General features: G+C 43.2%; 1 protein-coding gene across 1 annotated transcript in view; it reads right to left on the bottom strand.

Moving 5' to 3' along the window:
- phactr3b (phosphatase and actin regulator 3b) overlaps positions 1-20,652 on the bottom strand; it is a 44,041-nt gene extending 23,389 nt beyond the window's left edge. The window contains exons 1-6 of the mRNA XM_041959509.1: positions 20,544-20,652; positions 2,740-2,898; positions 2,521-2,595; positions 2,221-2,361; positions 861-1,091; positions 573-780 (exon numbers count right to left, since the gene is read on the bottom strand). Coding sequence (XP_041815443.1) covers positions 573-780; positions 861-1,091; positions 2,221-2,361; positions 2,521-2,595; positions 2,740-2,898; positions 20,544-20,652 — 923 coding nt within the window. The remainder of the gene's footprint in view (positions 1-572; positions 781-860; positions 1,092-2,220; positions 2,362-2,520; positions 2,596-2,739; positions 2,899-20,543) is intronic.
- Between the last annotated feature and the right edge of the window lie 5,811 nt (positions 20,653-26,463).

The following is a 26,463-nucleotide window of genomic DNA, read 5'->3' as shown; positions in this document are numbered from 1 at the left end:
ACACAACCCATACAAATCACACACAGGCATCAAATCCAGCTCACACTGCACATATAAGTGAATCTGTAATATTACAAAACATCACTGGTATGTCAGGTGTTCTCTGTGATCTCATTTACAGCACTAGCCTTGATGTTAGTTTGAAGGTGCACCTTTAACGTTACAGTGCAAATGACAGGCGGGAACAAATGAGAATTACTTCTATCCTATTATGAATGTTTCATGATTTAAAACAAATCATTCAAACTTGAATATTTAGAAAACTACGAAAACATTTTTCATTTTCTCGGACAATGAAAAAAGGCAGAAAGGACCAGATGTAAATAATTAATCAATTAGTTAATTAGTTGCAGTAAAAATGGGAAATATTCTCAGGTTCCAGCCTCTCAAATGGCAATTTACTGCTTTTCTGTGCTTTATTTAGTTTTAAACTGAATTTTTCTGAATTTTGGACTGTAAGTTGGACAAAGCAAGGAACCTGTGATGATACCTACAACACAGAAACTATACAAAAAAGGCAACTTAGTATTTCATGTACGTGTATTAGAAATGCTGCTCATCTTGCGTCTGACCTGTCCTGTCTATGTTTGGTGGCCAGGGCACGGTGCAGCTCCTCAATGATGCAGCTTGGGGGCAGCTGTGGGTGCAGTGCCCCAAGGTGCGGGGACCCAGTAGGTGTGGAGATCCTGCCTCTCAACAGGGAGCCATGAGGGTCTTTGGGGAGAGTGAAGTTCCTGGGTAAGGTGGCTGGGGACTTCTTAACCGGCACTGGAGGAGCAGCTGGGGAGGAGAACCATCAAAAGTGAGACACAGCTGCAAGGTGGTGGGGCTTTACATCAGGGCTCTCCTGGTTAACTCACCATCTAGGCTGCCCAGTCTGGTGAGCAGCTTGACGGGCAGGTTGGGTGGAGTAGAGGTGCTGGCTCGTCTCGGAGGCTGGGCAGCTGTCACTTCCTGTTTCCCTTCAACGGCCTCCACCTTCCCCATCAACTGCTCGTCACTGGGGTTGCTTAGTGAGGTACTTTCATCTTCTCCATCTTCACTTTGGCTGGGATCTCCCACTGTCTTTGAATCTTCAGTCACATCTTGTACTGAAACGAAACATCAGTCATGGTTTGGTTTGAGTAAGAAGTCTCTGTCTCCACCTAGTGGACAATCAGTGACATGGCATCTCGACCTGAGGCTGCACCATCACAGTTGCACCAGCAAAAGATTTTCATGGAAAAGTCTGACCAGTTTAATCAACCACAATTACTGATTTTTTCAGTAGTAATCAATCGTTATATCAGTTTAAGCCATAAACAGGAATTACTATAAAATTAAACAGAATAAGCACATAAAGAGTATTTTATCTTCATTTACAACAAATAAAACTGGCTGTTAGAAAAATTTTCATTTATTAAATATTAGAATGTTTCTTTGTTCAGTGTTCAGGTTTTTAGTTTACCTATTTTCATTGTTTTCCTTTATTTAATTTCCTCCTTTGACTGTGTTTGTCGTGTGTGCATACAATTTTTTAATGCACATGCATAAACAGAAGAAATAAAATGACAAAAATGACAAAAGTTGCATTAGATGATCATGAACAGGAAGTTTGGACCAAAAAAAGAAATCTGTGAATCCGTGTGAACCCCTTCATTAGCTCTGCCTCTACTAGACATAGAGAGGCTCTGTCTGAAATTATTTCTTCATTCACTATTCACCACTCACTACATGGTGAATGCAAGGCTGATATTCACTCTATATTAGCTCAGTTTTTGGTCTCTACCAACTCCTAAGCTGGCTGTTTAGCTGCTAAATGTTCCATTTTGTTCATGAGCTAGTCACTAACTTTGTCTGCCATCCATTTAATGCTGAGCAGGTAGTGTATAGTGGGTTTTCAGAGCTTCTTCTCTGACGACAGCTGCTCGTTGCAGCTGGAAACCAGGTTGATGAGAGCTGAGTGAACCAAAACAGTAAAGCTGTGGGCCAATGAAACCAAAACATTCAGCTGAAAGATGCTAAAGTGCTCCATAGAGCTGAGAGGAGCTGCAGAGTCACATGATCATTCTTTCTGAACACATTACACACAGTAGTTTGATCCACTGCTTATATGTACTGTAAATATTGATGACAGTGGTCTTAAGTTTAACAGGTACCTCTTCTTTTCTTTATACATCACAATGCAGCTCCAACCCTTAAAAACTGAACATCTCTTTCAGACCACAGTATCGACTCTACCTGTTGAGGCTTCTAAATCGCTGCCCAGGTCCTCACTGGTGCTGGCCAGAGGCGCCACGGGCTCCTCGTCTCTGTCCTCGCCATCAGAGTGAGTCGGGGTGTCTGGATCTTCACTGTTACCCCCACAGGCAACATCCGACTCTGCATACAGAGCACACAGGAAAAAAAAGAGGAGTGAGTCTGCACAGCAGTTAGGAATCGTATGGCTGAACAAGTGAACTGAGATCAGCCTGGAGTCGTATCTGTGAGTGTGTATGCATATGTTTGTGTCTGTGTGTGTGTTCATCTCTCGTTCTGCACCTGTCTCCATCTCCCCAGGGTTCCTCTTGATGAGGTCATCTCTCTTCTGCCGTACAGCTGCCTTCTTCTCCACCGCTAAACAACACAAACACATACATGAAACTGGTCCTCTGTTTAAAATGAAAACATGAAGCAGTCTGGGTCTATTTGCAAATACAGCCTCCATGTTTCCACTCCCGAACCAGCCGGCGGAAGAGCGAGGTTTTACATCACACTCACTTGTCGAGGGCTTCAGCTTCTCGTTTTTCTTTTTCCTCCACTTCCAGGGCTTGAAGATGCGCCCCAGGCTGGCCAGCTTGCTGTTGCGGCGGACGGGGGGCGTACGGACCCCTGAGACCAAGTAACCCGAATGCAGCACCCTCTGCTGGTCCATCACATCTACAACACAAAACAAACAGAGATGTCTTAAAATAGGCTGCAGGCAACAACATCCACCCTGAACACAGGCGTTAGCGCCATCAATCAGCGCTACTTCTTACACAATCGGCTGAATACTACTAACACCCCAACATCATGTGAGAGTAGCAAATGTGGGTCACTTGCTGTAAATGCCTTATTGATTCCAGTCTCATTTCTGAGGAGCAGCGAGCGGGGGGGAGAAGACAGAGAATTGCATTGTTTGTGTGTGACTCACATGGTTTCAGGGCAGCCAGACCTTCCTGGCCCCAAACACACAGACAATAGAGGGCTTTTAAAAGACCTCTTCAAAGACACACAGAGAATAAATACAATCAGCTTCAGCACAACTGCCTTTTTAAAGGTCGGTGCAGACATCTACAGCCTGCAATCACCGCTGGTTTTTAAGCTGCGTACTTGGTGTATTTAGAGAAGTATGCAGGAATCCACACCACTATTTAACGTCATACAGTAGAGACAGAAATGTATCCTGAGTATCCTGCTGCGTCTCCATTGTTTTTGCTGTCTTTTGTTGTCCTGTGTTTGTCATTATTCGTGATTACTGACATGAACTCATTCCAGTGGCTATTCCAGCTATTTTTAGGGGGAGGGTATCTTGTAGTTAACATTTTAGCATTTTCATAAAACACTTGACATTATTTTTTTAAGTAGTGTTTTCAAACCATTTACACAAATACATTTTTTCTATTCCCTACACATGTCCTGTGTGTGTTGGAATATTGTTGTATGTTTCATATAACATAAATTTTCAACTTTAAATATGCAATAAGTGGCCACTTGGGGGCAGCAGAAACAACTTGTGAACACAACATTGACATATCATCACCTTTTTAGTTAACGTGGTGAATTTGTCGACAAACAGTTGCTTACTTACACATCCAGCAATATGATTATAATGCATTTAGAGTGGTGTCTCTGGCCACCTGGTGAATGAAAGTTCAATAGTCACTTCTCTTTTAGCTCTATTTTTGGTCTCTACCAACTCCTGAGGGAAATACCTAGCTCTTTAGGTCCTCTTCCACAGAGTCCTCCATGTTGCATTGGTGTTCTGCTACTGTCACCCAGAAGAGACAAATCAAACACTGGATGGTGAGGCAAGAGGTATTCAGTTGGCTGCAGTCTGCAACCTCACCACTAGATGCCACTAAATCCTACACACTGGTCCTTTAGTACTGATTGACACACTGATCACTCAACTAATCATGTGCAGCAGCTTTTCTCAAATACTGTCAGTCAATGGCTGTTTCTCTTACTCTCTGACGTCTCAAATCACTCTTAAGTCTGCAGGTTAAGCTGTAGAGGAGGCGTCACAATGATAGACAGACAGGCAGAAGAACCACAGGGGCTGAGAGAGAGAGAGAGAGAGAGAGAGAGAGAGAGAGAGATGGGGGTTCATTGGAGAAAGGACAGAAATAGGTACTCCCACACAGTCTGGCTCCAACAACAAGCTGACACCTCAGGGAGCCTACAGCTGAGCCGTGGGCTGTGCAGGGATCGCTCCATGAACGCTTTCATTTTCTGTCAGCAGTGTCTAAATCCACAACATCTGCTCATTTATATCCCTCAAGAAACTAACTGAATACACTTACTTCCTGCCCCAGTCACACAATAAGAATACAGCAGGAAGTGGAGCGTGATTCATGGTGAGATACTCCACAGGTGAGGATGGATTTGGCAGGGATTTGATGGTGATGGTGTCAGCATGTGGAAGGTGGCCAACTTAATAGCAACCCGAGCAAAAGCGCAACATGTTCACAAAATGACATGAAAAACAAGGTCTAAATCTCAGCGACATCAAACAAATGTTTTCCAGTTATACAAAGTGAAGCAGGCAGCAGCCAGAGATGCCATCTAAACTTTGAAGGAGGTGCTATATTTACACAGACTTTACACAAAGCACAGCTACAAGCCAATATGTCAAGATGTTCACAGGGAGGGTTTTCATTACAGCTGCAAATGAGGATCATTTTCATTCGCAATTAATCTGCTGATTTATTTATTTATAAGCTTGACTAATCAATTAATCGTTAAGTCAATGAACTGTTACGAAACAGTGAAAAACGGCCATCAGAATTCCAAACTGTTGTCTTCAAAGTTATTCAATTTCTTAGCCCCGAAGACAAAGAGAAGCGGCAAATTCTCAGCGCAGAGAAGCTAAAACCAGAGAATTTGGGGCATTTTTGCTTAAAAAGCTCTACTTTTCATAGAAGCCAGCAATCTAGAGACCCAGGTCCAGCTGTTTCATCTGCCTGCAGCTTATTCTCACCATTCATTTTCACTGCATATACAAATGCTGACCCTTGACTGATGCTCATGAATTAACATTATAAACATACAGATTACGCTTACAACACCAAGCCAATCATAACGGAGTCCACCGGCACATGCACAGCAGGGTATTGGCGCCTTGGCTTTCACTGACACCCAAAGCTTGTTGACCGCCAACAATGAGAAGCAGGTCAGTCGCCCAAGTCATGTGTGCCTGCCGAGGATGCGGCGAGGAATTCAGGTCAAGCCCGTAGTAGCTGCAGCAGCACACCCAGGGTCAGGCTGCCGTTGCCATGGTTACCACGCTGGATGCTGCAGAAAAGGCCCTCGGAGGCAGAGAACCACCACGGCATGAGGAATAGGGAGTTGCTGGGTGGATGGGAAGGCTGTTGCCACACAGAGAGACAGAGAGCTGCAGCCAATCGCGGCCAACCGTGCAACGATGCATAATGTAAGTCGGGGAGTCGCTGTAATTTTAATTTGCAGGTTATGCTGAAATATTTATCCACATGTTCGGGTGTGAGCGAGCATTAACATGTTTTGGTCTGCGGGTAAAAGAGAGAGGAAAAAATGCACAGCGCACCGTGGCCCAAAACTGCAAATACTAAGCCAACTGAGGATGACAAACACACAGCGCCTGGAAATGTCACAACATACAGCTCTCTGTCATCACTTCATCGCTCCTGTGTGCTTTGGGAATAAAATAAAACAAGTTTATATCACCAGGAGAAAGTCATGTTTTAAGGAAATGATAGGATATCCATGATTTAAGTCCCCAAGGGAACACTATAGGTTTATATCACCACTAAGAAGAAATATTCTACACAACTAACTCTCTGCTGAGCACCACAAGCCACTGTGGGAATATAACAGGAGTATTATAGTGCTATCATAGGTGGAAATGGCACCGCTAAGGAGGCCCACTCCCTGGTCATAAAGTCAAACACTACAAGTCCCAGCAGACACATAACGTCAGCAATATAATGTTGAGGGTAAATACTTGGGACGCTTCGCTGCAAACGGACCCGAACATGAGTGCAGCACTGAGGCCAAAGCGAACAACACTCACGTATCAGACAGAGCGCGGTCCGGTCCTCCTGCGGCTCCCCCCGGTCACATCATCCAGCGCCCTCACGCTGCCCGGAGACTGAGGCTTCCACCGCCGCAGAGACACACACACACACGGACGCAAACACTCCGCGCAACAACCACCGACTTTAAAAAAATTTAAAAAGTTCAGTCAAATGTGAGGTTGGCGGCGGCGCGAGCGGAAACAGAGCGCGGGCGTCCGGGCTCCATCCGCGGCTAGCTGCTCGTGTTGATGTTCCATGCGGACCCCGCCCCTCTCTACGGGAGGAGGAGGGCACAGAAACTGGCACACACTCATCCTCCGCTGCAAAACAAAGTGTTACAGCACACACACGCACACGCACAGTTATCGCTGTAATAGTTAGTATAAATATTTCTATGTTTTGTCTCTCAGTATAATGCAACATAATTTAGGGCTGCTTCTAATCAATGTTTTCCTTCTGCACATAAGTTTCTCAGTTATTTTATTTATGACTTGGTCTATAAAATGTTAGCAAATGATGAAAATTGTCTATCACAATCATTAAAGGCCAAGTAGACATCTTTAAATTGCTTCTTTTATCCCAAAAGTGAAATCTAAATTACATGAGACAAAGAAGAGCAGCAAATATTCACGAGAGAGGTTGGTGGAACCAAACAATGTCGGGCATTTGTTCTTGAAAAATGACCAGCATAAATAAATAAATTAAATGGTTTCTGTTTTTGATTTTGTTTTTTTGTTGTTTTTTTTTTTTGCTGATTGTTGGATGGATTAATGAACTAATCCTTTCAAGCACAAGCGGCAGCCTCCAAAAATGATTGGCTGATTGAGTAAACTCTTCTCTACAACAGTTTCACAGACAGTTGTATTAGACTTCATTAGTTTTAGCTTGGGGTATGTGAGTATACCTGGAAATTAACAGCAACTGCATAGATAAGAAACATCATTTTAATACAGATAAAAGTTATCTTGAGCTAAAATTTTGTCATTTTGATACAGCCCACTCTCGATAGTCTTTAGGATATATGGATGTATTCTTTATGGGACAGTCTACTGGGTACCAGATAAGAAATAAAGAATGTCAGATATGTAGAAGGAAGACAAATTAGAAAAATAATTCCATATCATAGGACATGTTAAACATGTTTTCATGGCAATATATCCAAATGTGTTGAGGCATTTCACTGAAAGCCGAAGATGTCAGCTTCACGTGCTGTGAGAGATAAAGTCAGAGGGTCACCAAAGTCAATCGGCAATCCATCCAATAGTTGTTGAGATTTGTCAGTCTGGACCAAAGTGGACAGACGGTCTGATGCTTAAGGTCAGAAAATTATACCACAGAAAATACCACAGGTGATACAAGAAGAAGTATGAGGTCAGTGCAAACTCCCTATTCAGGCATATATACCACAAATATAATGACAATAAAGCAGGAATACTCCTTTCCATTTTTTATTAGGTGCAATATTATCATATTTGTTTTTTAAACCAACAACGCACTTGTTTCAAACAAGATATTTTTTCTTCTACTTGCACACACTCCATCCCCACAGGGGACTAATTATTAATTATTCAGACAACATCGCTTGGTGTGTAAACAAAGCCTTCGTGGTTTCAGATCGATTTTCTGGAGGGCCACTCATACATTAACAGCAGGAAGGGCTGAGCTACATCAGAGATGATGAAAGTCAATGGGTGGATTTCTCCTCAGGGACACAATCAGTAAGCAAAGGATATAAATAATGGTACAGGCCGCTGAGTGGACATGAGTCTCAGTCAGTATTTACAAGGCTGACGATGGAGGGTGTGCACACAAACTGTGATTAGTTAATAAAAAAATCACACACGACCTGAAGCTTGCCAACTCCAAGATGAGGAAATGTGGCCGCAGTAATGCATCGTTCACATAATGTAAGCAGGCAGTGCCTCAGTGGGTAGAGCCAAACAGGCAAAGTCTTCCGTATTCACGTCAACTAAAGCGACCGCTTTCTTTGCAAACACTTCTTAAAGCAGCAAAAACACAGCTGTGATTCATAACATTAGTGATGGCAGCATCCCACCTAGGCTGTGCCAGGACCTGGTCCTGTGCACGCTGGCTCACTGGCATGGATCAGTGGGACACTAACCTAAAAGACTCTGGGTCTCAGTCAGTAATGTCATCAGTTACTCATCTGCCTTTCCTACCACTGACTTGTTCACCTCATATCATTTAGACCATAATTACAAGCAGCCGAGCGAGAAAAACTGTTCAGCCTCTAGTATGTCTGAATCAAAGATGCACAGACTTTCAGACAGCTACAATACCTCCCACACACTGGCAAAAAAAATTAACAAAACCTAGAGGTGTGGACAAACCGCTGGCAACACGGCTGCACAGCGACCACGGCTGGCAGCGAGCTAAAATCCCATTTTAACACCAACAGAATCAGTTCAGATAATGTAAAAAACGTACACACTTGTTTTATCTGGTTTCACCTGTTAATGAACCACTACAATGTGGAACATAACAAAAGTAGTTAATTGACACAAATGAAACCATGTGACTGCAATGCTAGCTGTGGGTATGAACATGTTCAATAATACATCAACGCTCCTGAATAGGAAAAACAGGAGGCTTTCCTGTTCTTCCCATTCTGCCCTTCCATGCATTGAATTGCATCTATTGTATGAATTTTTGAGGGCACTATGTGCTGAAAATGTTCTCAGTTGATTGAGTGATTTCAGCCACTGGATAATTTGAAATGAGCAAAACAAAGACAGAGTTCAGCAACTTTGGAAATCAGACTATTCATTTGATTAACTCAGGCAGCTGACGCTTTATTCGTTTGAGCGTGCAGTCACAAGGGAGACGACGGAAAATGCTCTACATCAGCAGCACAGCAGCTCAAACCTGCAGTTACAGAGTGTCCATTTGTGAAAATATTTGCTCCAAAGCACTTTACAATTGATTGCAAAACTCAATCACAAAGCAGCCACATTCTGGACTGTGCGGCTTAGATCAGCCGCAAAGTAACTGAATCACAGGACAGCTACTGATAGCCTGACACAAAGGTCTGACTTTACAAACGAAGGCGCATTAATATTAAACATACAATACCTGTGCAGTTCTGCAATGGTGGTTTAAATTACAGCGCTATGCATTAAATATAAGAACGATGAGATACTGCAAACGTCCATGCAGCTTATGTAAAATCAGGAATCCTTAAAGAACGCACTCCTTGTAGTTACAACATCCTGAGAGGCTGAGCATCTGGACTTTCAAACATCAGCTGGCGCACGAATCATTATTTTTATGCTTAACAATCAAAGTCTGATATTTAGAGAATCTTATTTTAATATGTGAGTAAGGCGGAAACTTTCGGTTTCACCCAAAAAATATCACCACCTTCGCTTTCCGTTCTCTTGTAACACACACACACGAATGTTCCGTATCTGTGCCTGATTGCAAGGTCTTTCCTTCGTTTCATCATGTTGTGGCCAGGTTACTGTCCATTTATGCATTTATTCATGCATTCACTTACTTTACTATTGCTTTGATTTTTTATTTTTTATTTTTACCAGCTGTGATGGTAGTGAAGTTGAACCTTTAGCAGCTGGATAATGGTGGCAGACAGACACATCTACAGACATCAGTCAAAATAAATGTTAATAATGTCAAAGTCAGGGGTTCTCAAAGTGTGGCCCATGGGCCAATGGCAGCCCTCAGGAACATTTTGTGCAGCCCCCGGATGTGATATAAAATGCATGCATTATATTTTTATCAGTCCATTTCAATACTTCCCCTTCCAATAGTCTAGAATTAATACGCTACTCGGTTACTGCGTCAAACTGCAGCCCCCTTATCAAGTGTCTGTCAGGTTAGGAATGACAGCTTGATTCTGGTTGCATGGCAACTAATGGCACCTTGCGAGTGTTGCAGCAATTATGTTCTATCATCAATGCCAATGTGTCTGCTCTGTGATGAACTGTAGGGCGGCACTCTATTCTGTAGCTGTTCATCCATCATGGTGGCTGCCACTGTTCATGCTACCATCCGTTCTTCTTCTGTTTAAGAACCCATGTGCAGCAGATATCACATCATCACAATATGTACAGCATGAATATGCTGAATGTCTGCTGCGATCCATCAGTAAACATTCATCGGGACACGATAGCGAAATGGGTAACTGGCGACATTCAAAAGAGCATTAAAGCTGGGATCACAGTCTCTAGCTCAGGGATGGGCTGCAAAGCTGGTGTTTACTAAGCTTGGTCCTAGCTGCTTAGTCAATCTTTGTTAAGACTAGTCTTTAGAATAGACTTTAAGGTGAGTCTTAACTACGCCCTGTCTTAGCAATGCAAATGTGGCTATTGCCCAGCAGCTTGCATTGCCAGGATACATTGTGAACAATCTCCTGCTGTCTTGCTAATTTGTAGCTAATCATTTCTAATAGTTCTGTCTATGTCTATCTTTGTATGAAAAACAATTCTCCTGGTGTGTTCTGTGACTGCATAAATGATATACCTTGTTAACAGCTGATTAGCATCACATCTGAGTGCAACGCACAGCCTACATCATGACTTTACGCCAGCTCCTGACCACACGTAAGATTTAAGACCGGTGTTAGCGAGAAGAACGCTTCAGCCTGGATGGTGCAACCAGCATAACTATGAGCAACTGGGGGTAACTATTAGCAACCAGGCCAGACTTAGAACACCAAGTTACGACTGATTTAGCATGAGCCCCGTTCCTTCAGCCAGCCCGAGGATGTCGTGTAAGGTTCAGAGCAGCTGAACATGCAGTAAGTGGGAGAGTGACTGTGTGTTCCTGACGTGTTTGACATTTAACTCCTAAACAGATGTAATATTGTGCCAGCGCCACCAGTTTAAAAACATAAATCTTATGTTCATAAAGGCCAGCTGCTGCTCCCCTCCAGAACTGTTGCCTTTAAATCTGCTGAATCATTCATCAGGTACAGCCACGGCCTGTGCAGCCTGCGAGCCTCTGCAGCGTCACGGGGACAGAGACTGTAGCAGCCCCCGTTGAGTGTGTGAGCTGCAAACCAAACAGTCTCTGGGATTCCTGTGAAGGGGATCGTTCGAGGCTGGGAGGAGGCCAGGTTCCTCAGGTTGGACTTGTCGCTCCGTGGACGATTTTTTGATTGATCGTTTTATCTTTTTGCTCATGTCAGAAAATTGTGAAAAAAAATCACCATTTCCCAGAATCAAAGGTGAGATTTCTTGTGTTGTATGACCAAAACCCAAAGATATTAATTTTACAACCATATAAACAGCAGCCAATCTTCACATTTGAAAGGCACAAACCAGCAATCTATTAAAAGATTCATTGCTTATCAGAATGGATAGTAATCAAGTACACAACAAAATCTGCTGGCTCCCTTTAAACAGCTGTACTTGCATGCATTTCATGAGGTTAGCTTGAGTCACATCAGAACAACAGTTCGGTGCTGATTAGTCAAATTCATTTTTACTTTTTAGGGCTTCAAATCCAGCAACCAGTTCCAGCAGACAGATTTTTGCAGCTGCTGCCCCCACCCCTCCTCCCCTTCCTTCTTTTACACTGCTGATGGATTCAAGGCTGTCAAAGTAATCAGTGTCTCCGTTCCTACTCTGGGCTTAAGCGTTTCCTTTAATTACATCTGCCACAGAGAGCAAAGTATCTCTTTTTACGATAAAGCTTTTTGAAAAAACAAATGATCGGGGTGGTCTGTAGCTTTTATTCTCGCCTTCCCAGGGCTTCCAAGTGGTCATATCACAGCTTTGTTTCCATTCGTCGGCCCTTCCTATCCCCTTGTTGTGGGATGAGGATGTCAAAGGGATCAGCTGGATGCTCTGGTGTGTTCTCATGTGCAACATATTGCTTTTACTCAGCTCTGAAAGGAATTAGGTCAGCACATGAAACATTCATAAAAGATACATTATGTGTAAATGGCTGACAGCTTAAGTCACGTAGCCCCCTCACCCCCCCACAACATGCCTAGCCCAGTCGCTGGGTAGATCTCTGCCTCTGCTGCACACATAGTAAACTGTCTTTCTTTCTTAAAATAAAGCATATTGTGGTATGTGCACATCCACAGGAGCACACACTCTAACTACAAACATCTGACTACAATTCCAGCATATTAAATCCCATAAGGACACAAAAGGGTACATATGCACCCATTCAAAACCATAAAGGCAGCGCTGCCCAAGTACAAATCATGGACATAGAGAGCGAAAGCTCTGTTGGTAGAGAAAACAGTAAGTTGGCTGTGGATAACATGCAGAGCAGGCCACAAGCCATCCATCTCTTTGGCCATGGCTTCAACACCTCTCTCCTTTTAATTTGGCCTGTATTATTGGCAATTTGGACACACCGGAGCCGCATTTTTTAAGTCCTACTCTAAGCGTGACATCCTTGTTGTTTAGAGATCCCATGTACAGTTGTTGGGGGAGGGGATGTGTGTACTGTATGTGTGTGTTTGTGTGTGGCGGGGGAGGGGTTAGTACAGTTCACTGTTTTCTGTTTGTGCTGCCGTTCAATCAAGTCTGTGCAGGCAGACAAAGACCATCTATATTCATTTTTTTTTTCTCTGTTCTCTGAAAGGGAAAACCCGCCTTGGAACAGAGTGGCACATTATTACATGTGATTGCTTTGATGTTAATTACCTCCTGTGATATGAGACAATTCACTCCTGATTCATGCAGATGGTCAAATCACTCCAAGACTTAACGAAAGGTGTGACAGCAGCTCATTTTCAGGACACTTTGGCATCAGCCAAGTAATCGAAATCTCATGATTTCAATTTCAAACTCCAAATCTTAACCAGTCCTTTATTTATGTGCTTCTTTTTCAAAGGCCCAGAAAGCTTGATATTGTAATCTTAAGTATTTCTCTATAACAAAGATTTGTGGGTAAATGTAGCTTGCCTCTGCTGCCCCCAAGTGATCAAAAGTCAATTAATACAAGCTTAAAGTCGACATCAGCATCAGGGTTACGCAATTTATTGAAAATTAGTAACAGCTTATAGTTACTGGCTACTTTTCTCAAAAGTAATTGAATTACATTACCAATGATCTGCATATGAAAGCAATTAGTTACTCTTTAAAGTACCGTTTGCATTACTTTTAAAAGTCTTATTAATAAACACATAGCTATATTATCTTAGTGTTGCTGTGGTAGAGTGTAGAACAGCTGTCACATTTTATCAGTGAAGCAGGAGGAGTTATTTACACTCCTGACCACCAGAGGGCACTGACTCCTGCCCTTCATAACCAAAACATGAAAATGAAAATAATAATGACAAAAAATAAAAATACATTTAGGCTAAATACCATTCCTCCACTGACTTAGCGCGGCACTGTTGCTACACTGGACAGTTTAACATTTTTCCTTCTACGTTACCCACAACTCGAATGCCAACATTTCAATCAATGATTCTGGTGTTAGGCTAGTAGCAGCTAATGTAGCCACAAGTTGCTAGCCTCGAGGAGAGATGAGCAGCTAGCTAAACAGGTCTGATATCCTCACTTCTTCTTCATTGCTCTCATTTTCAAACTTGTAGCCTTCATCCCAAACTGACGCCGACTCAAGTAACATCACAGGAGGCAATTTAGTAGACTTCACACAGCTGTGAAACCACACTTTTTTCACACATGACTAACAGACTTTGAGGAGCAAAACCAGTGCTGTTTGTTTGAGGTTTCTTGAATAACCTTTCAGTCGATGGGGTTCTGTTGAGGTAATTTGGACTCAGGGCCTCTGTATTCCTAAAATTCTTGCTACAGCCCTGAATCTACAGTATGAAAGTCACCTACATAGTGACGTTTTTGTCCTTTCATGATATTGGTGGAGGGTGATGTCATGTTTTGTTCTGCCTCTGCGCTGCTCCGCGGGGCCTTGTAGTCAGTGGGACCCAGGGACGGCTCCGCATAGTGCATAATGGCATGAGAGATGAGTTGGCACAAAAAAAAAGAGGTGCTTTTGAATTAGCCGCTGTGCCACTGTGTCTTGGCCGGCTAATAAAAAAGAATCAATGCTGCACCAAAGACTCAAGGGTAAAACTCAGCGATGGAACAACCTTATTACCGTCTCAGCAAAGTCGCATTTTCATTTATAGTCCTAGATTAGCATCACATCACTTCTGCAATGCTCCACATTAATCATCGCCGTGCTGCACATGCTAAATCCTTCATCGCTGCTTTCAGATGTTCCACTTTTGAAAAAAACATGAGATCCAAAAAAACACTGAGGAGCTGCACCAGCTCTAAAAATACACACATAGGGGCATGACTTTAAGCAAACTTTGGTTTTCTATGTGGACTTTTCTGTTTTAACCTCCTCTGACTGCATATCAAATATTCCCTCTCGTGCTTCCTGCACAGTGTTCATCCCTCTCTCAGAGCCTGAGAGTTGACTTGGCATAAAGCGAATGTTCATTTAAAGCACATCTCACTTAAGTCTAATTCAAACTCATCTTAAACCTTGCAGTGTAGAGCTGGGTAATCATGAGTAAGTGTCTGTCCATTCCCACTCTATATGCAGCACGACCTTGGACAAACCATTTGTCCCTATTCCCTGTGACTGCAGTGCCGGACTCCTTGTGACAGTGACAGCTTACCTCATTTATGCAACATTTATCCATCTGCCACATAGAGCCCTCTTGTGGCACTTTCACCCACTGATTCACATTCAACTGCTCTTGACCCCACTTAGCAGCATTTTCGGGCCTCTCCTACTACGCAGGCATTAAAAACGCCTTTCAACAATTCCTCTTTCTCGCCTCGGCTTGGTATTTTCAAGAGGGTCCAACTGCGGCCCTCACATCTAACATTTATGTTAGTCCTATAAAACCACGTGAAACAGATTCTAATATATCCTCAGCAATAAAACACACAGGTAAAACACAACATGTCTTCTGTTTCAATGTCAGGTGCTGATTTTAGTGAAACACCAAATGTATCCCTAAACTCAAACTGCCCTCAGAACATAGAAATAATTACAAAATGAAAAACACATGAGGACAAAGTTATATCTTAAGCATTTACATTTTGTGTGGCTTTCTTATAGAATGGGTTTAAATTCATTTCACTATCAACAGCGTGGCTCTGAGGAGAGCAATGTTCATGATCAAATACCTGTAAAACTGATGACAGCAGATTGTGTTTTGCTCCCCGCCCATGGCATGTATTTGCTATGTGCCATGGCTGACATTTCCGCAGAGACTCTATACAATGGCAACAAAGTGACATTTTTCTATTGCCATCTATGCACACCTTTCATCCCATCCCATCCCATCTCTAACTGCAGTTGCCGTGAAATGCAAAGCTGAACATGCATGTAGGAGTGAGCTGCCAGGTGCCAGGTTAGCAATTCTCTCTGCTCAATCACAGCTCTGAATATGGAATGAGACAAACTGGCGTATGTATAGGCTTCCTGATTAATAAAACATGAGGCACCCTGATTCAAATAGAAGGAATACTAATATCCTCATCAGGGCCCCCTCTGCTCCCTCTGACTGAGGAGGGGGGCATGTCAGATTAGTGCAACAGCACCAGCTCAGAGAGAAGAGACTCCTTCAGGCTCAGGACAACACCAGGGACCGACAAGACACCTCCATCATTTCTATTAATGTGCATCAAAAAAGATAGCCACAGATTGATGCTGTGTTCAAGAACCTCAACTGAGGCCACAACACCTCAAAACCATCAGGATGTCAGTCAGCTTCACAACTTTAAGCACCTTTGATAAATAGGCTCTTGTTAAGGCAGTAAAAAGAAATCTATTTTGTGTGTGATTCATTTTGAATATTTCATTTAATCTGAAGGAAAATTCAGGTTTATCACAGAGTCTACAACCAAGTCAGACGGTGCAAAACACATTAGCAGTCAGAGAGTTATACAGGTTGTAAAATAGTCAACAGGAAAGCCAGTTTATTGAAACAACTTGTTTTGGATATACTGTAAAAGTGAAAGTGAGTGCAGATGAAATGCTGCTAATATTCTCCCATTGCACAAGAAAAAATGTGTGCACACAATCGCTGTAAGTGGGAGCTCGCCTGTCTCAAGCTCCTCCTAACCTTTGTTTCTTATTTTGCCTGTTCCACAATATGTACACTGCCCATGCAAACCATATCATACAATATGATAGAGATCAACTGTGGTACAACAGACTGTTCTTGGTCAACAGGATGATCACGATCAGCAAACAACAAGGAATATCTATGACTTGGATCACCTGTTGCAACACGTGGAAGACTGAAACGAGGGCTGCAGGGTGGAGCTCTGCTCAGGGTGTGCAAACAGGCCTCCACTACCAAGTGTTATTCTAGTAAATGTCCACTCACTGGATGATAAGCTGGAAGAACTCAGGGGCAGCGTGACTTTTCAAAATGGCACTAAGAGCTGCAACATTATTGTTCTCACAGAGACTCGACCATTCAGTGCTGGAGTTATCTGCTGTTCCAGAGGGGCTCTGCGTTCTCCACCAGGACCCAACAATAGGATGGAAGAAGAGCAAGGTGGAAGGTGTCTGCTTCATGTCTACGGACTGTTCTCCTAGAGCACCTTATGATCAGATGCCAACCTTATTATCTCCCGAGGAAGTTTACATTAGTTGCTCTCACAGCGGTGTACGCTACACCACACTTCAACGCCAACCAAGCTCTGGGCAAGCTGTATGGAGTTATAAAGGGGGCCGAGAACTCATTGCCGGAGCCTGCTTTTATAGTGGCCAGAGACGTTAACGGCACCAATCTGAGGAACGTCCTGCTGAGATACCACCAACACGTCAGGTGGTACGGTCGTACCGCGCTTGACCAAGTTAACACTCCCCTCCAGTGGACCAGATCACGTTTCAGTTCTACTTCCACCTGCCTATGGGCAGAAGCTCACGTAAGACAGACCAATGACGTGAATCATGCAGCGCTCGCCCGACCAATCAGACTCAGGCCTATTTAACAGCTTTAGCACTACAGACTGGTACGTATTCCAGGACAACAATGACATACACAATGTGCCAGTATTATATTGCACTATTTTATATTGTATTCCTATATTTGAGCTGCAGCACTACCATGTCTAATTCTAATCAGATTTTACGTATACGACTTTTTCATACATGTTTGTAAGGGCAGGAAGCCTGAGATCTAAAAAGCTCATTGCCAACTTCACTGTAATTGTTGGCAATTGGCAATAAGGAACTTGCACTTAAGTGCATTAAGTCAAAGCTGAACCAGGAAGTTTGGGTGATAATTTCATCATTCACCTTTGTTTTCTCCTCCAAACAAGCTTAGCATGCAGTACTTGCCCTATAACTATAATTAGCCTTTAAGCCTGTATTAATTTATTATATTTGGCCACTCGGGGGAAATGCAACAAGCTATAAACACAACACTGACATAAAGTTGTTATGTCTTACTTGCAAGCAAACAGTTATTATTACTTATTTACAGCAGATACAGACCAGCATTTGCATTCACTTGGATTCTGTCTGCATAAAAAAAATGTAAGTCTAGCAATCACTCGCCTTTAATCCCTACTTTGGTCTCCACCGACTACTGAGAAAAGCGACTGGCTCTTCAGCTGCTAAATGCTCCACTGTGTTGAGTTTTTTCACTTGCTGTGGTTGGAAACAATGCTAATGAGACCAAAACAATAAGCTAAAAGTCACTGAAACACCCCGCAGAGCTGAGGGGGGGGCTCATCACTTTCACACTAAAAGTTGTGACCTTATGTACGGTGCTAAAATGATGGATTGGCACATCTTAAATTTAATTCAAACACATTCATTGGGTATATCTTGTATGGTTGTTGTATTACACGTTGTAGTTAAAAAATCACACTTTGCCAAGTGTCACACTGCACCTGAGCCATCTTTCTCCTGATGAAACTAAAAAATATCCGGTTTGTCGGCAACTGCATGGGCCAAAATTTGAATGCAGCGTGAGTTCCACCTTTGGGCTACAACATTTTGGCTGCGCTTCCTGTTCTGCATCATCTCTAACCGAGCCTGTGATGTAACGTGGATGTGCTGGACAAGGTGGCTGCTTACCTCCAGCACCAAATGAAACCGTCTACAGAAGTCCATATAAAGAGATGCTAATCCACAGCACAGTGGTTTGTTCTCACTCTGCCGTCTCTAGCTGGTAGAGCGAAGCATTCAGACCAGGCTGTCTTGTGTTAAGTTCTGTGAAACATGTATTCAGGTTAAATCAGAGTCCTCTGTGCTCTGTGTGCTTTATATGGCATCAAAATGAGCAGCACGAGAATCTGGTTTGAAAGCAGTGAGTGCTCAGTTCTCCGCACATATGGCAGTTCTACTGGGTTGGTTCTTGCCGCAGAGAAATTACTTCTGCTTGTTCCAACATCATTATCAAAGCATCACAATGGAAGAAGAGGTCATCTGTATATTGAGTCTATTGTGCAGCTGATTCACTGTGACACTGTCCAGCTGGGTGCCATGATAATGCCACCATCAGAAATCTGTCACTCCCTCTTTAATGGAGATGGTTCTTCAAGTGGCAGGATCAAAGCCGCAGTGGGGGTGCCAGAGCTACGAAAGGGTTAGCGCCAAGCGGAGGGGGCGGAGGGGTGGGGGAGGGCAGGCGGGTTTTCGCTGCTGCATTGCCCGAGCCCTGTCTGCCTGATGCTGCACAGCGAGCGTCAGCTTTGGATGAAATCTGCTGCGGCGCTTTCGCAGGATCTGGGAGAATCTGACGCCAAGTGTGAAACGGCAAAGAGCGGTACATCACAGGACAATCCTGCCGGCGCTGTCTCGGAGTTGCACTTACACCAACGCTGTTACGTAACCATGACAACCACGACGACGTGACAAGCACTGGATTCCAAACAGAGGGCATGAACGCAACGATATGAGCCGTTGGCAAGACAACTTGAAGATCCTCTCTCTGTGGTACTGCTGTGGCTCTCATATCTAAAGATAACAGGACCTGTGAAATGGCCTGATGTTCAAACAGACTGGAACATCACACACAAGTGGAGATGAAAGCGTAGTGCAGTGTGTGTGCTATAATATGAAGGCAAGGATCTTGTCTCATATATTGTACTGCAGCCCCCACGCACATCAGACTATGATCCAGTAACTGAGCCCCTTGTTTGTGCAGATACAACAGCTGTAGAGTATCAACTTCTCTGTTCAACTCATCGCTGCCACTCTCTCATGAAACCAGTTGAGCCTACAGTACGCAGGTGACGACGGCCAGCGGACAGCGTCGTCCCGGGCCTGCAAGTTAAAACGAGTGATTTGTCATGTTTTCACATCAATCCACTATTCAACACTTTTCAAAACGCCACATCTCACGACTGCTGCTCGGTAGCTGTTGAGCGCCTGCCCAGCGAGTCCCAGTGGAAACGTGAATCCCACCCCACAGATAAACACGATTCACAGCCTAAGTGGCATTTCACTTTGAATGGCTGGCTGCTGTACATCACCGAGCATGCTGGGGGAAAAAAAAAAAAAACGACCAGTAAGTGGAGCAGACAAACACCATGTCGGCTCACAGTCGGAGAGCCAAGTGCTGCCTTCTGCCATTTGGATCACCATGGAAACAGCCTAATACACAACCAGCACTCTCATCAGGTTCGACTCAGCATAGCCTGCTGCAGTCCATGTGTAATGGCAAGTTGTGCATTCTGTCTTCCCATGCTGCAAAAAAAACAACCTGTTTCACAAACACGAAAAATGGATCATAAACAAAGAGAGGGCATCCAGGTTTGACGTGATGAGTTTCACTGCACTAACAGCATCACCTGCAAGTGATCACCAACAATAATGTTTGTTTAGGGATGTCAATCACCGCCACCCACTCATTGCCCACATTTCTGGGCAATGAGTGGGCGGCAATCTACCAGTAAGCATATGGATATGCAAATGACCAAAATCAGATAATCAGTGCATGCTATTATTAACACAAAATGAATATACAGCTGAAATAGACCAAACTATGACACCAGTTGGTCTCATATGTTGCATGACACAAATTTCCCAGATTCATGATGTCACTGTGAATGGCATTATTAAACAATTTGACATATAAGGCCTACAGCAGCGCACAGCAGTGACTACATGTAGGGGATAGTAAATGACGCACGTTTACAACACAACCTACGCTTGTTGCATACAAATTCAGTGGGATCACCGCGGATGTGATCGGCTGCAGGCGAGCCCCGACACCGTGATGTGTTCGCTGTCGAGCACCCGCCAAAAGCGCAAACCGATGAGCGGATGACAGATGTCCAGCATGGGTTTTAGGCCCCCCTCTCCTCTTACCTGCTCTGTGCGCTTCGCCCAGGCGGACCTCGGTGATGCTGCTCGGGTCACTCTGAGATCTCCCCCGCTGCAGCACGCAATCCTCATCCAGCCCGTCCGACGATGCCATGGTGAACAGAAAAGCGCAAGACTGAAAGGCGTAACCACCGTCAGCCAAGGTCACCGGCGGAGCAGATTTAATGTGGTTGGGCTGCTGCAGCTGCAGCTCCTGGTCCCCGATAAGGAGCACTGCTGGGGAAATCCATTACGCGCGCAGCATCATGCCTCCTTCAGGTGGTGCTCGTAAATCTTTATTTTTCACATCCGATTTCGACTTGACGGTTTCTTTTGGTTCAAAAACTGTAAGGATTGTCCCGCTTTGCAAAAATGCATAAAGCCTGTGTAGGACAAACTAATACTTTTGAATAATTAATTAAAAGTGCTCTGTCTGCAGAAAGCGGGACCCAACATCTTCGGCGCATAGACAAACATTTTTCGGCTACAGGAATCTGCTTTTCACTGGGCTGTAAAGCTCATGCTTGTGGGCGTAATCAAGACTTGCAATGTCGCTCTCTGATGGCTCACATATGAGGCCAACTTTTGAGTGCGAGATATCCCAAAGCGCGTGAAGGCAGCGCAGGATTCATGAGCGCTTGGGATTGGCAGAAAATGAGGACTTTCTTAATGACGTTTTCCCACCGGACTAGAGCGTCTATATTTATTGAACACAGCATGTGGTGGACCTACAATCAGCAAAACCACAGCGTGGAAAGTTATCCCTAATCATCTGCGCACAGTAAAGGTGTGACTGGTCAGCTTCTTAGTGAGTTATTGAATGTGTCCCTGATGTGAAACTTGACTTTGCCATCGCCTGCTGACTGTGAGTCCATCAGCTTGTCCTTGTGATGACCTGTACAGCCTTCTGTAGTTTGGTCATTCCATGAAAACTGTTCTCTCAGAAAATGGGGGGAAAAAAACATTACATCTGGGGTGTCTTCCCCCTCCATAACTAATAAAAATGGATGGGTGGATGTCATCGCAAAGTCAGACCATTCTAAACACACATCTAACGTGTTTATAAAATATTATGGGTTTAAGTTAGCCTACTTTTGTGGCCTCCAGTTCAGGATGTGTCCTCTCCACAGCCTCCTCCATGGGGATGCTTGATGCACTCATCTCCCCCATTAGAGGTAACCCAAATTTAATTAGCATCTAGTGTGTGAATATATTATTATTTCTTAGTTAGACCAACATCTCATTTCATAAAAAATAAAATTGTGGTAGTCTGACTACAGAAGGCTGAGCTGTAGAGATCTTAGCAGCTCCAGGATCATTGCTGCCTCGCTGTTCCATCTAGTTTCGCTCTCTAATAAAACAGCATGTGGAAGGCCGAGCCTGCTAACAGACTTCTTCAAAGTATGCTGCACGCAACCAGATTTTTGCACTTAACTGTTTGGTCTGTCACCTCCCTCATGAAGTCTGGCGGGTTGATCACATGCACCGCACACAGTATCCACAAATAGTGCAGCTTTGATATTGAGACCCTGATCACTTACAAACAGCTTCTGTTGTGCCTTCAGCTGATAGACCTGCCCACAGCTGTCACTTCTGAAACTCCCTTGCTGATTTGTTCGTGGCCATTTTCTCGATTGTGGCATCAAACTCTAAAGTAGAAATCGCTGGACTCAACAGATCCCAGTCTTCTGTGATGGACATGGCAGCACTGTATATGATGTGATGTGTCTGTCACAGATGGTCTGCTTCAGAGGGGTAACAGAGCGCACGGCCACTGCATCATAACAGGCACCAACACTGGCCATATTGTCATTGGTAGCCTCTTCTTGTTGACCAAAAAGAAAAAAAGTTTCGGCACCAGTGGTGTAAACAAAAACTACAGATACCTCTTATGGAAAAAAAACTTGTAAAGATGAAGCCAAGCATTGACCAAAAGCGCAATTGCATATTGATGAAAAACCTACCGTTCTTCACCGAAAGTGGCACCATAGTGAAATGTGTATGAGTGTTTTAGCACTTGCACAAGCATGCATGTGTGCAGGCGAGTGATGCAACACACAGTCCTGTCAACAACTTCATGCTATAGAGTTGTGGGTGGAGTGCCATCGCGCAGCCCTCATGACTGGGTTAGGGCAAAGGAGAGGTTATGGTTAGACCTTGCAGAGCGAGCTGGTGGGGGATAGAGGCATGACTGGGCTTAGGTTAAGGTAAGGGGAAAAAACACTGATGGGGAAATAGACAGATTCAGATTCATTTTCTGCATAATGTTCTGTGGTTGACAATTGGACGATGAATGAAACTCTCCTGTTAAATTAGTACTAAAGATGAGCAGAAGAGTCAGTTTCCTTAAGTGTGAGTCTATCAGCAGTTAAATTATTGTAACAATTGCTTGGTAAATGTTCTATAAAGAAGGAAATGCATTCTTTATATTTATAGGACACACTTAAGGACACACACAGTGTCTTGGTTATAAACAGTGGATGTAAACATAACTTTGCTCACAAAAGCAAATTCTCAGGGAAGCTTTAAGGAGGGAGCATGATGGGTATTAAACCTGCATTTAAAAGCATGCAATACGCCTGTGAGTCCACGTGGGGGCAGGCTTTGTCAGTGTGATGCTTAATGACGCTTCAGTAAGAGTGGTATGTAAACCATGATGGGTGTATGGATGAATAATATATTTAGTTTAATTTTGATAAAAGGCTTATAACAATTTTCTGTAGCAAAGAAAGAATTTCGGATGGTCAGCTGCATCGGTTTAACAGAATATATGCAGTCATATTTATCCACACTTTGTTTAATTATTGCAGATATTAATAATTACAATTCATATGTCTATTAATGCATATTGAGATTAGTGTTTTATTGTTTATTCTTTTACAGTTAAAGCATGAAAAAGTGTTGCTAAGCAGCTAAAACAGAGTCAGCATTGAGCAGAGTCTCCATAATGTAGTGACACGAATGATATCAAAGGGTGATTATGTCTAACTTAAATCAGGCAACGTGTTTTAACCAGCTCACTCTGTGAACATGTCACTTCTCCCCAGAAGATGAAGGCGAACGGAAAATGAAACATGGCTATACTGTAACGTCCTTACAGCTCACAGTGCTGAGATATTACGGAGGTATATTGATGACAAACAGGAGAGCAAAAAGCAAATTCATGCTCTACTCAGTCTGCAAGTCAACCTTTGAGAGTGCACAGGCACAGATTTGTAAGGGCAGAATTAGATTTGTGCTGGAGGGAGGACAGACTCATGAGCCTAATAGATGATTTGAGCATGCAACAGTGAATGTGTAACTACATTTGAGGCAGCAATAGGGATTCTCACGGTAATGATCAAAGCTGCTTGTGCTCACCTCTGGCAGTCTGAATCCCCTGAGGGCATAGACATAAGTTTCTCCTCCTCTTATTCTGCTTTTAAGAATAATTTATTAAATTTATTAGAACCATTATTCAGAAAACATTTATGAATGAGGTTCATTGTCACTGAACAAAATGCTCCCCTCAGAAATCCAAACCTCCTGACATGGGGTGGTCGAGTTTACTGTGATCTGATCAGACTCCACGAGGGATTAAAAAAATAATAGTCCAAGCAAAAAAATAAAGACAATAATAATAATAGTGAGATAATCATGGGCTGTGGCTTCATTTGGAATGACATGAATCTTCAGAATAGGTGTGGCACAAATTCGACATACTGGTCTGGACAAACTAGGCGACTGTAAGCAGATCAGTTGGATTTCCAGAATTTTGCCCATCTTAAATAAACGGTAAGGCGTCTAGGGGTAAAATATGTCAATCTCATGTTGTCTTAAATAGTCACGTTCGCCAGTCACTACGTACACAAGGCAATCTATTCAAAAGCAGACTTTTTCCTTTGAACACATGTACCTGATGCTCGGTGTGTCCTGCTGTAGCTTTGTTGTCAAAAATGGCTGTGGTGCAACCTTTTGGGACCTCGAGTGCTCAGAAGCTGCCAAAACAACTGGAGAAAATGAAGACTCAGACAGGAGTGAATCCAGAATGAGTAGTGCCATCAATGTACTTCCATAAGAAATCATCTCTAAAGGGTGACATGCCCTCCTCTGCAAAACTGAGGTAAGAGTTGGTGGCAGGGTGAGCCGGTCCTCTGGTAGCTGTATGTACAGTCGGACTCATGTTATGTGTGTATTTCAACCCTCCGGTGATGTATTTCTATTCAGTGTGTAGTTATGATTACCAGCAAAAACAGAATTCTTTCATCAGGTGTTGTCTGATTACAGCTTTCAGGTTGGTGTTGGTTTCCAAGAGATTGCACAGAAGAACAGAATAATTAAGGAACTGTAACTTGGAGGGTGGAAAACATGTAGTCAGAGTAGATGAGCCACAACAGGGTAGGCTGCACCATCAGCAGCAAATCAGCCATTTTTGGAGGATACCAACTGTCATCTGAACACCGTCACAACCATAGCTAGTCTCAACCCGTCCATCTCGGTGTCACTCTACTATGCTTCACTTTCAGCATGGTAGGTAAACGCTACACAGAACACAGACATACCTAAAGGCAGACAGAGTAAATGTGTGATACAGCTTTAACATTTTCTCACTATTAGGGAGATATATTAGGTAAACAGCACACAGTAAAAACAACAACAAATATATCACTCCTTTGCCTCTGCTGAGACCTTTTCTTTATGTTGGTATTTCTCTTTGAACTTTCTACATTTCTGAGTCAGGAAAGGTTGAAACACAAACTGAGCCAACAAAGTGAGGTGAGAGAGAACCAGGACTGGGTCTGGTGAAAAATGTGTCACTACTTTACTTAGAGTGAGACGATGCATTCCTGCATTGAAACAGATTTAATACAGAACATTAAGTACAGCAATAAACTGAAATTTCTAATCATTTTTATCAAGAAATTGAACAGATTGAAACAGCTGTTTAGCTCAGACGGGTTCTCAATTTTTGAAAATGTCTCACATCAAACAAAATCTCCACCTAAAACGCTAGTTTTGGTATTTGGTGTCTAATTTTTGTTTTCTGTCTAAAATCAAAGGCCGAAATACTCTTCACTGCGGTTTATACCAAGCACGTGCATTTTTAAAGCACAGATAACATCATTCTGACCACTTGGGGGCAGCAGAACAAGCTGTAAACACAACAGGGACATCCAATCTAATCACCTTGACATTTTATCAGGTAAACGTGTTAGGAAACAGCTGCCCAGTCACACATCCAGCAGTCGACACTGACTTTGTGTCCTTACTGACTTTGTCTGCCTGCTGTCTAGTGCAGGGCAGGTAGTGTACAGTGGGTTCATCAGAGCTTTCTCTCTGGAAACTTGTTGATGAGATGGCGAGAGTGGACCTAAATTGTAAAGCTGCAGGCTGTAATGCCAAAACAATGAGCCAAAAGATGCTAAAAGGGGGGACTCCTCTGCTTTCTGTTTCTGTTCATCTATTTTTGATCTGTTGTTACTATAAAAACATCATTTAGTGAAGCTTAAGATGAGATTAATAGGATTTTTAAGAGTAATTGTGCTCATATGTCAGACATTTGTTTGGAGTTCATGGTGTCTTTGTCTCTGGAGCACTGAACCAACAAATTTCCCCACATTTGATGATGTTGATCTGAATGTAAATCTGCAAGCATGAAAACGATCACAAGTCACTTAACAACAAGTCACAAACAGAAGCAAGAAAGGTACGAATTCGCTAAGTGGCGTCAAGATGAAAATCCATTTGGCTTCTGCCTGAAGCTGATGCAGGTTGGACTACAACACCCAGGGTTGTGGTCCAATCCTGGTGGGTGTTTGATCAGCTGTATAGCACAGAATTTTAATTTTGCCATGTTCCAAGTGGTTTATAAGGCACAACAAGAATCGTTGCTGTTGGTTGGCTGTGAGTCTGCTCTTACACCCACCAGTGTGATGTAAGGGATGTT

This window comes from Chelmon rostratus, chromosome 2, assembly GCF_017976325.1.
Source record: "Chelmon rostratus isolate fCheRos1 chromosome 2, fCheRos1.pri, whole genome shotgun sequence".
Lineage (NCBI taxonomy): Eukaryota > Metazoa > Chordata > Actinopteri > Chaetodontiformes > Chaetodontidae > Chelmon > Chelmon rostratus.
Note: the sequence above shows the minus strand (reverse complement) of the source record. Positions and strands in the feature narration are given on the sequence as shown.